The following is a 13,353-nucleotide window of genomic DNA, read 5'->3' on the forward strand; positions in this document are numbered from 1 at the left end:
ACCAATAAAGTTGCACAACTCCTCCAACTAAAATCCAAAAATTTTAACTACTTGTGGTAAAGTGGGCAGCTATTGGTACATGTAAAATTTATTAATGGACTTTAAGTTATCACTTTTTTGGTTTCTTGAAAGTTAGTAATTGGGGTTTGGGTGAGTGAACAATAATGGGAACATGGGCAGTAATTGATTCTTTTTAATGTCCCCAACTAGGAGGCTGCCAATTCTCATGATTAACATACATCACTGTGCATTTAAATCAGATTAAATTAAGAATCAATTAATGATTCATAATACATTTGATAGTTAACATACTTAAGCCCCAATTCCTTCTCTCCTAATCATCAACCCTAAGGAGGATGGGGAATTACTTGTCATAGAACACTTGGAAACCAATCTACAAGTAGGCTGCCTTAAGGCGTCAAGACCCCATGCACATCACATCTTGGGATTCACCTACCTTGTGAGGAATTACTCTGCCTTTCCCTAACAAAACTAATCTATCCTCTTAAGGGGCAATAGCGAGTGATTAAGAAATGGACTAGAAGTGTACTAACTTCTAATGTATTATGAATGTATATTAAATTAAGTATTATTGTCATATATATTGCAGTCTATATCAATATTACTATTAAATTCTGCATAAAAACATTATCAAGTTTCATATATTAAGCACATCCCCATGCATACCACCAAGAAACAGGATGCTACTGCTTGTAACTTAATAACAGTTCTGATCTGATCCATGGTGATGTCACCGGAGGCTTTTGATCGGAGGCTTTTGATTTGTTTCCTTTATATTTCTCAATGTGAGGGAGAGGTCAAACCTCTTCATCATGTATACCTTTTGACAAAAGAAACACCCTTTTACCATTAGCACCCTTTAAAAGAGTGTAACTCTTCATTATTTCTGTCTTTTGAAAGGGACACAACCTTTCACAATCAGATCTGCACTTCTTATTTAAATCAGATTTGCACTGTTATAATTAAATGGATGTTGATTGTTAACATTTGTAATGTTTTCTTTCTAACGAATTTTGATTGATCCAAATTAAAGCAAGAAATTAAGCTAATAAATTTAGTTGATTCTATGACAACTAAGAAGTTATTGTATGACATAATATAATTGTGGAGGTCCATCCTATTTTTAATCCACAGTTATGAGAATAACGTAAATAACATTCAATATTATGAAGGGTTGGGATTTTACTACAAATAACTATTAATATGTGAAGCTTTCATATTTTTTATATTTTTAATTATTTTTATGAAATTATTTGTACTTCTCAATTCATTCAAACATTAAGGATGAAAACGGGTTGGGATTTTGCTACAAATAACTATTAATATGTGAAGCTTTCATATTTTTTATATTTTTAATTATTTTTATGAAATTATTTGTACTTCTCGATTCATTCAAACATTAAGGATGAAAACTGTGGGCTGTGTAGATCTGTCGGCAAATTAAAAAAAAAGAATTACAGGACAAAAAGCTTTTGTTTTAACAGGGAAATTTCATTTAAGTGTTTGGGTTTCAAAGAGTTGTAGATTTTCAGACTGTCTTCAGTTGATGTATTTTGTAGATTTTGGTGAAAGTAAAGTAATGTTTTGATATCAGATTTGTTGTTGTGTATTAATAATTTTCTCTACAATTTGTCCATTTAGATCATTTACAACAAATGGGAAAGTCATTCTGAAATCTGGTGCAAAACATTGTCAATTTTGATGTATTGGAGCATATAGATTTCAGAGTATATTTCAGATTTACTCTGTTAACTGTTGTTGTTGGAGGGTTCATTTTTTAATATTTTATGTTCAATTGAAGGTTACAATTTTATCAAAAAAATTCAACGAGTTTTTGTGTTCTTAATGTCAATTCCATGCAGATAAATCATCCTTCGTGGTCTTTCCTTTTCTAACGCAAAATTGTCAAATTTCCAGTTACATTGTTATATTTAAATTGAGTCATAAAACTTTATATTTTGAAACATTTAAATATATTTATTTAAAAATATTGGTTTGGAAAATTACACATCTGAATTAAAAGAGAGATAAAAATTTATTCAGTCACAAAAAGAGATACAAAGCAAGGAGGGCCAACCATCCAACACACTTAATTTTCTTTTACAGAAAGATTCCATGGCTGGCACAAGTGCAGAGATAGAAAAAATTGTTATAGAATTGCTCGAAGGTGCTGGCAAAATTCATTGGGTGGGAGCAGCACTTTCTATGGTGGGATTTGTATTGGAGAGATGTATTCAGACTTCTCACAACAAGAGTGAGTGCCTTGAAATTCTGAGAAGGATGGTTAATCTTGGAAAGCAAATTCTGCAGTTGAATGACCAATTGCCAGACGAGAAGCAAAAACTCAATGAAGCAGTCCAATGCATTGTTGTAGGATGCACAATGTGCGCTTCCCAACTTTCAACAACAAGGGTTTTTAGGTCAGTACAATTATTTCAGTAGTTTCTTTTAAAGGCTGGATGTCTAATTCAGAAAATTCAAAGGTCAATACTGTGTGAGTTGAAATGGTAAGGAGGAGTCTGGTGGCAGAGAAATATATAATATATTTTTTTTTGTTTTCTTTTGAATTTGATCATGTAGATTTTTTTGTTGTCAATGTTAGGGATCAAATATTATGATCTATTTCTGTTCGCTTATTCTAATGATAGATCATGATGTTTGATCCGAAACATTGACAACAACAAAATTTACATGATTAAATCTAGAAGAATATCAAGTAAATTATTATAGACTGTGAAAACTTCATAAATTTAATATGATATATAGTAAGAAAAAGATGTTAATGTAACTCCCATATTTGAATTGTGTGAAGGTTTCTTACTGCTTCAGTGAGTGCCCATAGTATACAGAGTTTCCAAGTCAAAATAGACCGCTTGTATGATGACCTTGTACTGTGGGGTATAACTGACATGGAGAAAAGATTGACAAAGGTTGCTCCGCAGTCACAGGGACTCTATGCATACCAAACAGCAGGTAGTATGTTTTCCAATTTAAATAATCTTTTCCTGTTATGTTTTCAGTGTTGCCGGAAATTCTGATTCATTTTTTCCACTAACCCTAATACAGTCGGAATTGAGAGTGGACGAGAAACAGTAATCCGACTGCTAGATTTGGAAGCACAACATTCATCAGTACAGGTAGTGGTTGTCTATGGATTAGGAGGGATGGGCAAAACGACACTTGCTGATGCCGTTTATGCAAACATCGACCTCCAAAATTATAAGCATTGCAGAATTCACATGGAACAAAACTGTACCAAGAATGATCTTAAAGTCCTTCAAGAACAGATTTTGAATGCATTGTTCCACCAGAATGTGAAATTGACTGACTGTCACCAAGGTCAGGGAATGATCTGGTCTTTCTTAAAAAAGAATCCCAATCAGCCAGTATTTCTATACATTGACAATGCTCTGAACAAAGCAGATTTGAAACAACTTCTACCTACAGAATTGGGCAGTTGCCTTCCACCTAAGAGCAGAATTCTTGTCACTACCCGAAATCTTCAGGAGACGGACATCTTTGTCTACAGGAATATCCAACGCCGAGAATATGCGGTGAGTTTTCTCCCTCCGAGAGAGGCCAGAAAGATTTTGTTGAGGAAAGCTTCAGAGCACAATGATGAAAACAACATAGACGCTCTGCTCAAGCTTTGTGGAGGCGTCCCACTTCTACTGGAAATAATTGGCTCGCAACTGGGCATCAGTTGTAGAAATACAAATAATAACAATAAAATAGTATTAGAGTTGATTAGAGAAGGGGAGATGGTGGAAGAGGAAGATATAAGTGACAGAATAGTTGATTATGTATACCACAGATTGTTACCCCCTGTTAAAGAAGCCTTTCTAGACATCACATCCTTGCTCTGTTATTGGCCAAGGGAAGAAGTGGCATACATAGTTGGAGAAGAGGAGTTCAGAGCTCTTGAAGATGCAACATTTGTCAAGACATCAGAAGATGGTCGTGTGATTGTTCATGACATTGTTCGAGCAAGAGGGAAAAAGATGTCAGAACAAAACAGAGTCACGGACCCTGAGACTTTATTGAAATGTCTCAAAGACGAAGAGGTATGTCATATTTAGAATTACTCTTTGTCAATAATAACATAATATATTTGTTATTCACAATCATAGTAATATGTTTGTTTATTTTTGTGCAGAAACTCAAAACTTTAAGAGGCATCTTTCTTAATAAAAAATATGACCACCCTTCAATCGTACTTAATGATGAACATCTGAAGTGGATGAGCAACTCATTAAGAGTGCTATCTTATGAAGGATCACAGATAACATTCAGGGGGAAATGTCATAAACCATTAAGACAACTTAGATACCTCCAAATTGCAAGTGACATTCCAGATTTACCAATGGAGTTTGAGAAACTTGAGCATCTCTCCATATACAGGGGCCCATTCCTGCCAGGCATGAGTTTTAATGAGGTAAGATCTGCCTTGTTTTGTTCATATTATCATTTGAATAAGCTTTCATTAGATTGTAAAATGACACTTGACAACCTCTTTCATAATTGTTGTGCAAATCTGTAGTTTCCTCCCAGCTTGCGCGTAATGACCTCACTAAACCTCACAAAGATGCATGCTTCTTCACAGAACAGAGTTGCATATTCTCAAATTCCCACCAAAGTCACTCCAGATTCTTCACTTGTAAAATTAAGCTTATATGGTTTGAAAAATATGGAAAGGCCACCAGATGGAATGGAAAATCTAACAAAGTTAGAGCAATTATATTTAAGAGGTTGCCATCAGTTGAGGGAATTGCCTTCCGGACTTGGGCAACTGAACAATCTAAAAGAGCTGCGTCTAAGTCAGTGCCAAGAATTGAAAGAGTTGCCTTCAAACATTGGGCAACTGAGCAATTTGAAATCACTGTATTTATATGACTGCTCTGCATTAAGTTTATTGCCTTCCAGTTTTGGGGATCTCATTTCCCTAAAAACTTTGCAATTGAGTTATTGTTCAAGTTTGAAAATGTTGCCTTCTAATTTTGGGCAACTCAAAAAGTTGGAAGAGTTGGATTTGAGACACTGTTACGGGTTAGAAGAATGGCCATCGAACTTGAGAGATCTAACAGAGATGAAGAAGATGGTTTTGGTGGGTTGTTCTTTGAAACTGAAAGAATCATTACCTCTTCATATCAAAGAAAGTTGTTTTATTGTATTTGATTAAATAATTCCCTCAAAAATCATTCAATTGTTATTTTGAGAGGATTTTGTAGAGGTCTCTAGCCTCCTGCTTGTCTTCCTCAGTGTCTGCATAGCATTCCCTGAGAAGAAAGAGGGTGAGCGCGGAGCTCTGCACATGAAATTTGTTAAGGCTCACCATTTGAGCTCCCCAAGTCTCCATCTTGTTAAGGCCCACCATCTTGGGCTTCCCAAGGACTTTGCATTGTTTTACACATGTAAAGTTTTTTAATTTTAGGATGGTCATAATATGATGTTCTCACATAATGAAATAAATGCATATAAATAAAGTATAAGTCAATTTGTATTATATTAATTTAAAGCAGTTGGGAAGAATAAATGTATAATCAACATTTTTTTTTAAATAAAAGGTAAAGGATTTAGATGTAATTAGTTCTTGATTAAGATGAAATACCAATATCAATGACTTCTCAAATCAATTTATTAGATTCTAAAAAATTAATGACTTTGTAGTGTGAATTGTCCTTAAAAATTCTTTGGACCAATCTCACAAATTGGGATCAAAATTGTGTAACACAAATATGATCTCTGGGTTTGGTTTTAACTTGGCCCAATGTTGGTAGTTGTGATTTGTGTCAATGTGATTTCTTCTCTCCATTGATGTTTAAGGACTGGCAATATTTAAAAAGAACGTAGGAAAATTGATAAGTTAAAAAGGGTTGCCTTCTCTATTGTCAACCCTAAAATGACAACCTTGGGAAAGTGTTTGCATATAACAAGTTGCTATACAATCGTCTAAATGTAAATTTTGATGCAATTAGTATTCCAAATCTATATTTTCTCAACAATGCTCCTTGTAATTGTTTAGTATGTTTGAATAGTCTAGGATGATTTATATATACATGTTGTAATACAAAAATTAATTGTATTTAAATAACAAGGCATAATGAATTGTCACACAAACATAGTTCGAGTTGACTCCCAATAATCAGTGGAAAGAGATTAGAAGTAATGATTTAGTTTTTTAGAATTTTGGTGGTCATATCCATTTTGTGCAAGAGGTAACCTATATCTCATAAGGTTGACCTAAGATAGGGAATGCAAAATCCAAATGTGAGGATTATATTCATGGAAGTGTGCTAATAATGAAGAAAATGCGTATGAATAGGTGTCGATAGGGTGGGAATACAATTGAATGTATGGAAGTTGATGTAAGTGATGACAAATAGGTAGAAGAAAACAAGCCAAACTTATCACAAAAGTGTAGCACACATTTTTATAGATTTGCATTGAGATGTTCCTAATTAAAATGGTGCCAAAATTAAATGTGAATTAACATGGGCGTGTAATTTCAATTTAATTTAATTAGATTGAATAATAACATTGACATCCACCTTGGTAGCTTTTGTGCAATTATGTCTATTTTCCTCCAAGCTTGCTTACTACATATGATACAGGTTCCTCTAACAATGGAGTTTCATATTCTAAAATTCCTCCAAAGGTCACAACTTCATCACTTATAAAATTAGTATTTTCTAATTTTGAAAATACACAAATATTACCACATGGAATGCAAAAGCTAATAAACTTTGAGAAATTACATTTTATGGATGAACATCAATTGAGGGGAGATTCTTCTAATTTTGGGCAACTCGATAATCTAAAAGTGTCATCATTCTGTGATTGTCATGAGTTGAAAGAGTTTCCTTCAAAAAATCATACTAGGTTGAACAAAAGCCCTCCCTGTTGGTGGCGGGGAGGTGGTGCTTGGGCGGAGTGGCGGCGGAGGTGGTGCCTAGGCAGACGTGCAGCAGAGCGGCGGCCGAGCGGAGGGGACAACCGAGCAGTGGAGGTGGCAGGGTTGTCTAGGCAGTTGGGCAGCAGCCAGGTGAAGGGGGCGGCGGGGCAGTTGAAGTAACCGCCTGCGGTAATCATCGATCGCAGAGCTGGTTGCGATAGTTAATAAACCACCAACGGCTAGAATTAGGTTGAGTGGCCTAGGCATGCCGTTAAAAGGCTCGGAAAAAAAAAGATTTAAAATTTTTTTTTTCTCGAATTACGTGCCTTAGAAGGGCCAAAATAATTTTTTTTTTCCCAGAGCCAAAGTTGTCCAAATTGGACAAATTTTATATGAAAATGGATGTTTTTGGATGTTTTGAGTTCAACGATGAGGTCCGTTTGAGCCTAAAATTCCCAAAAACAAAGAAGCTCCCCATATCCAAAACAAAAACTTTGAAAAAAACTTGAAACCCTAGCCTCCAGAAAAATCTTCTGAAAAAATCAGGAACAAGCAACAACAGATGTAGGCTTTAATACTATGAATCAATATAAAGTTGCAACAATAACCAGTTGGCCAACTCCTAAGATAGCCAGTGATGTCAGAAGTTTCCATGGTTTGGCACAGTTTTACAGAAAGTTCATCAGGGGATTCAGTGAGATTTGTGCTCCAATGTTAGACACCATCAAAGGGGGTGTAAAGGTAAAATTTCAATGGACAAGTGCAGCCAATAAGGGGTTTGAATTATTGAAAACTAAATTAGCTACTCAATCAGTGCTCATTTTACCAAGTTTTGATAAGCTTTTTACTATTGAATGTGATGCTAGTAATATTGTTGTAGGAGTTGTTTTAAGTCAAGAAAATAGACCAGTTTCATTATTTAGTGAGAAGTTGAATGATGCAAAGAAAAAGTACTCTTCCTATGATTTAGAACTTTATGCATTAGTACAAGCACTTAGGAAATGGAGACACTATCTCCTTCCTAAGGAGTTTGTTGTTTACACAGATAATTAGGCACTCAGTTTCTTGAACTCATAGGATAAAATGAATCATAGGCATGTTAAATGGGTAGAATATTTACAAGCTTACACTTTTACTATTAAGCATAAGAAGGGAAAGTTGAATAAATTAGCAGATGCTTTGAGTAGAAGGTTGTTAACTATTCATGAGATTCAAGTCCAGAGCATTGGTATTGATAGTTTCAAAGACATGTATCCTACTGATGATGATTTTGCTGAAGCTTATAAAGTTTGTCAAGATTTTGAGAATAATTTCCATGGTGCATATGTTGATTTCACTTTCCAGGATGGTTTGTTATTCAGGGGTGGACAATTGTGTTTTCCAAAGGGTTCTATGAGAGAGAACCTCATTCAAGAGAAGCACAATGGGTGCTTAAGTGGACATTTCGGTCTTAATAAGACCTTAGAGCTGGTTCAAAGGTTCTATTATTGGCCTAAGATGCAGAGAGACATCAGGAGGTATGTTGAGCAGTGCTTGGTATGTCAGAAAGCCAAAGGTAATTCCTCTAATGCTGGTTTATATCAGGCTCTTCCCATTCCACATAGGTCTTGGGATTGCATTAGTATGAATTTTGTGGTAGGATTACCTAGAACTCAAGCAGGATTTGATAGCATTTTTGTAGTGGTTGACAGATTTAGCAAAATGGCTCATTTTATTCCTTGTAAAACAACACATGATGCAAGTCATATTGCTTATTTATTTTTCAAGGAAGTTGTTAGAATACATGGATTGCCTACTAGCATTGTTTCAGATAGAGATGTTAAGTTTCTTGGATATTTCTGGAAAACATTATGGCAGAGATTGGGTACTAATCTCTCTTTTGGTTCAACTTATCATCCACAAACTGATGGCCAAACTGAAGTTGTGAACAGGTCTCTTGGAAACATGCTTAGCTGCTTGACAAAGGAATATGGGCAGAGTTGGGATTAGTTCATTCATCAAGCAGAATATGCCTACAATGACAGTGTTAACCGGTTTACAGGTAAAAGTCCATTTGAAATTGTTTATGGTATGCATCCAAGGGGTATAAAGGAGTTGAGGGATATTACTAGCTTGCAGCATAAGAGCTGAACAACATATGACATGGCTCAATCCATGAAGGAGGTTCATGAGCAAGTGATAAAAGCTCTCCAAGAAACCTCTCAAAAAGTCAAGGCAAGAGTGGATGCTACAAAGAGAGATGTTCAGTTTTCCATAGGTGATTATGTGATGGTTCATTTGAATAAGGCAAGGCTACAAAAGGGAGTTCCAAGCAAACTTCAGATGAGGAGGATAGGCCCTTGCAAGATCTTGGCTAAGTATGGGTTTAATGCTTACAAAGTTGATTTGCCTACTAATGTTTCTTTGTCCCCCATTTTTAATATTGCAGATTTGATTGCTTTCAAAGGGCAGCCACCTGTGGAGATTCAAAGAGTTTTAGATGTTTCCAAATCCCTTTCTGATCTATCTCTCCCTTCTCTTTCTTTTCCCCAAGCAGAGGTTCTAGACTCCAGGATTCTCAAAAAGACACAGCATCACACCTACATGGAGCATCTAATCAAATGGAAGGATTAGCCTATCTCAGAGGCCACATGGATACCTGAAGCTGACTTTCAGAAAGTTGGTATACCTTCTTCTTTGTTGCCTCAAGGAGTCACATGACTTCTTTGGTTTTGGGGGAGTATGGTGCAGGAGCACCTAATTGAGTAAAACTCCCATTTTTTAGTATTCAATGCTTTTATGTTTGTAAAGTATTGTGTTAGGTTGATTATGCTGTTTTAGGTTGTTTAGTGTCATGTTTAGTGGTTTTGATCTCATTTTGGGCTCTAGAAATCAAGTTTTGCCTTTTAGGCCTTGAGTTGACATTTTTTGGCAAAAATGTGCAAAATTGCCAAAAAGGTCTTCTAATGCTTTCCAAAGCATTGAAACATGTTTGTTAAGTGTTTTTAAGCATGTCTAAGTTGTTTAGACAAGTTGATAAGGCTAGATTGTCAAAAATGCCTCGTTGAGCAAGAAAAGTTGTCATTTGGCTTGAAAAGTTGTCAAAGTTGTCATTTTTTGGGGTTTTCTTGCAAAATGTAGTTGGGAAACCCTCCTGTCCATATTGGGCTTGATAACTAACTTGTCACACTATAAAAATACCTTCCTTTGCCTTGGACAAGGTTGGAAATTGTAATGACAAAGATTTGCTAATGAGAAAAGGACAAAAATCTGGTTTTTACCTTGTTTTTCCTTCCTTTTGAATAATAGTCCATACTGTAGCTTTGCAAATCCGTATTGTACCTTCTTGGAAGTGGAAATGTTGATATTATAAAGCTTCCCATGTAATTGTTTCATTGGTTTTTCATTTGTAAGGTGGTTATGTAAAATTGTTTGTTTTCTGTGTAGTTGTTGTCCTGAGAAGGACTTGGGGTTTTAAAATGCATCAACTTGGTTGATCCAGGTCTGGGATCCCTCCAATGGATTTTGCCAAGTTGATTCATGTGTATATAGTGTACATATATTTCATTTTGTGCCAGAGAAGTGTTTTGAAGATGCATTTGAGTGAGAACTAGGCAAGTTGGAGCAACTTGGCTAGTTCATGATCAAGACTCAAGATTTGCACCCAAAAACAATGGGAATGAGCACAACGAGTGTGATAGGGGTATGGTTATGTTCCCAAGGGAGTTGAGAGTCGCCTTGGTGTATTTGAGCAGCTTGTACTTATCAGACATTTTCAGTTTGCAAACAAAATAGTGAGTTCACTGATTGTTATGAATTGTTTTGGTGTTGAATGTACCAAGTCTTTCAAGCACCCTTCAAGTTTTGGAAACTCTTCAAAAGCATGGCTACATAGTCTTCTATGAATGCTTGATGTTGTCTCACTCATGAAGTATTTGGTGAGAGGTATTGATGTTTCAAAAATGCTGTCCTAATAGTGAATTGACTGTGACAGGGTATATGACAGTCCTAATTCTTGTTTTTTTCAGTGGTATGCCACTTGTTTGGTTTAATGCTTGCAGGACAGTAATAGAGGAAGGCATTGTTTGATGTGGTAGAAGTCCTAAGGCAGTTTGAAGGCTTGGTTTGTGGAGTTGGGCAGTCTTTTCTATGTTCTTTGGTCTAAACCCTGCCAAACCCTACATTTATGCCTATGATGGTGGACAATAGCAAAATAACCCTGTGAAGGACCTAAACCACAAAAATCCTGTAGCTTTGTCATTTGTGTGGACATCCAAACTGATTCCCAAGGTGGTAGAGACCATCGTTGAGTAGAACAAGTAAAATTTGGCCAATTAGGCCTCCACGGGCTAGTAGCCCTTTGTTGCATAACACACAAATGACAGGTTTTGAAAGAATGCTCAAACCCGATTGTAAGGAGGAGTTGGGGGCTTGTGAAACTTTGTAAGAACATTAACAAAAAGTCAACAAGTGATATTTGGAGCCTTGGGCAGTGTGCAACCTCTTTTGGAGGTTTTTGACCTTTTGTTGGAGGTTGAGTAACTAAGGGCTATGAGTCTAAAACCAAATTGTGAGCATCAAACTTTGAAGAAAACTTTTGCTGCCCTTACTTGTCGTTGCAAATGATTCCTAAAGCTCTCTGAAACAGAGGGTTGAATGCCTAAGGACAAAGATTGAGGGTGTGTAGATGGGTGGAGTAAGAAACTTGAGTAGATTTGAGCATGGGAGTGGGTTTTCACCAAAGGGAGAGTTTGTTAGGTAAGTGATACATGAGGTGCTTAGTACCATAACCACAAGAAGGACTTAATTAACACATACAACAGACTCAACGAGTCTTTGGGTAACAAATTGAACCTTTGGAGCAAATTAGTCTTTTGAACACTTTCCTAGCAATCTCCCTATCACTCACATTTAAACATATATATTTAGTATTATGACACAAATTTAGACCTCATCTTGTATGTTTCAAATAATTTATCTATTATACGTCAACACAATCAATCGATAATCTACCACTTTGTCATTTTGCAGATATATAATTTCAACATTCTTGACGTTTGATATTAAAAGGCTAACACCTCTAGTTTAGAAGATAAACAATATTGACATTATTGACTTAAGTAATTTAATATTAGTTATTTTCTATTATCTAGTTTTCATATCAATATTTAAATTAGATATTATCACATTATTGACAACATATTCAACAAAATAAATACAAAATCAATAATAATTGAAAGAATTAAGAAAACCTCATCCATTTCATTTAATTTGATGAATCTCAAACTAATTAATTAATTTAAGATTTATTTTTTATTATTAATTTCATTGATTAAAATATACAATTTAATTAATATCTATAAATATGTATTTATACATACATATAAATATATAATTCAAGCAGTTTTATAAAATTGAATCTCGTCCCATGTAATGACCAGGGCAAACAATTTTTGATTTATTCCAAATATATTTAATGTTGTTTTGAATTTTATGATTTCAAACATGCAACCCATTTATTGTTTTGGTTTAGATTCTAGTGCATTCTAGTCAATATACTATTTTGTTTATATAAGATTTAGAATCATGTATCACACAAACACAATTTTGTATTTTGTAGTATGAAAACATCATTTTATATGTTTGAAATAGTTTATCTATCAAGGATCAACACAATTTAATTTCAACATTCTTGATTTCAATAAATTAGTTTGTTTTTGTTAACTAATCATATTGGTATGAAAATTAAATTATGTCACATTAGTAAAAAACACCTTCAATAGAAAGAAAACAAATAAACAACAACAATTAAAACACATAATTGATTTAAGATTTAATTTCTATTATTAATTATCATTGATTGAAATATATAATATAATTAATACATGATATAAATATGCACTTTTATATACATATAAGTATATAATTCAACTAGTTTAATAAAATTGAGTGTGTTTTTAAAGAAGAATTATGAAGGGAAGGACAATTCATTATGAACTCCAAAATGGGTATTTTCTAATTTCAAACCTAAAACCTTTTTGATAAAATGTTTCAAAGTAATGATGGTTAAGATCATCTAAGTATATAGTATATATCAATTACATTAGCTAGATTTTTATTTTTGAAAAATAATAGTAGTATTTTATATTTGATATTTAATATTAGAAGTCTTATTTTTTCTTTTCTATCTTTTTTATTTATTTAGTAAAGAATGCATTGTAATCAATATAGTGAATTAAGAATCAAAATCGTGATAAACATATAAATGAAGATTGACATAAATTTAGACGACATCTTGTATGTTTGAAACACCTCTATCAAATATCAACTCAATCAAATAATCATCAACTACTTTTATTGTAACATTATTAACTTCCTTTCATTTGTATCTCGTTCACAATTTCAACATTAACATTTTTTCTCCTCTCTCTTTCAAGTTGGTGAGGTATATTCATCTCAGA

The 13,353-nt window shown here is 34.3% G+C and overlaps 1 protein-coding gene across 4 annotated transcripts in view; it reads left to right on the forward strand.

Moving 5' to 3' along the window:
- Positions 1–5,451, forward strand: part of LOC131040776 (disease resistance protein RPV1-like) — a 40,239-nt gene extending 34,788 nt beyond the window's left edge. For all 4 annotated transcript variants that reach the window (XM_059219518.1, XM_059219516.1, XM_059219517.1 and 1 more), the window contains 5 exons: positions 2,128–2,441; positions 2,834–2,994; positions 3,088–4,085; positions 4,178–4,456; positions 4,562–5,451. In XM_059219518.1, coding sequence (XP_059075501.1) covers positions 2,128–2,441; positions 2,834–2,994; positions 3,088–4,085; positions 4,178–4,456; positions 4,562–5,200 — 2,391 coding nt within the window. In that variant the 3' untranslated portion in view covers positions 5,201–5,451. The remainder of the gene's footprint in view (positions 1–2,127; positions 2,442–2,833; positions 2,995–3,087; positions 4,086–4,177; positions 4,457–4,561) is intronic.
- Positions 5,452–13,353: the final 7,902 nt, after the last annotated feature.

This window comes from Cryptomeria japonica, chromosome 4 (genome assembly GCF_030272615.1).
Source record: "Cryptomeria japonica chromosome 4, Sugi_1.0, whole genome shotgun sequence".
Lineage (NCBI taxonomy): Eukaryota > Viridiplantae > Streptophyta > Pinopsida > Cupressales > Cupressaceae > Cryptomeria > Cryptomeria japonica.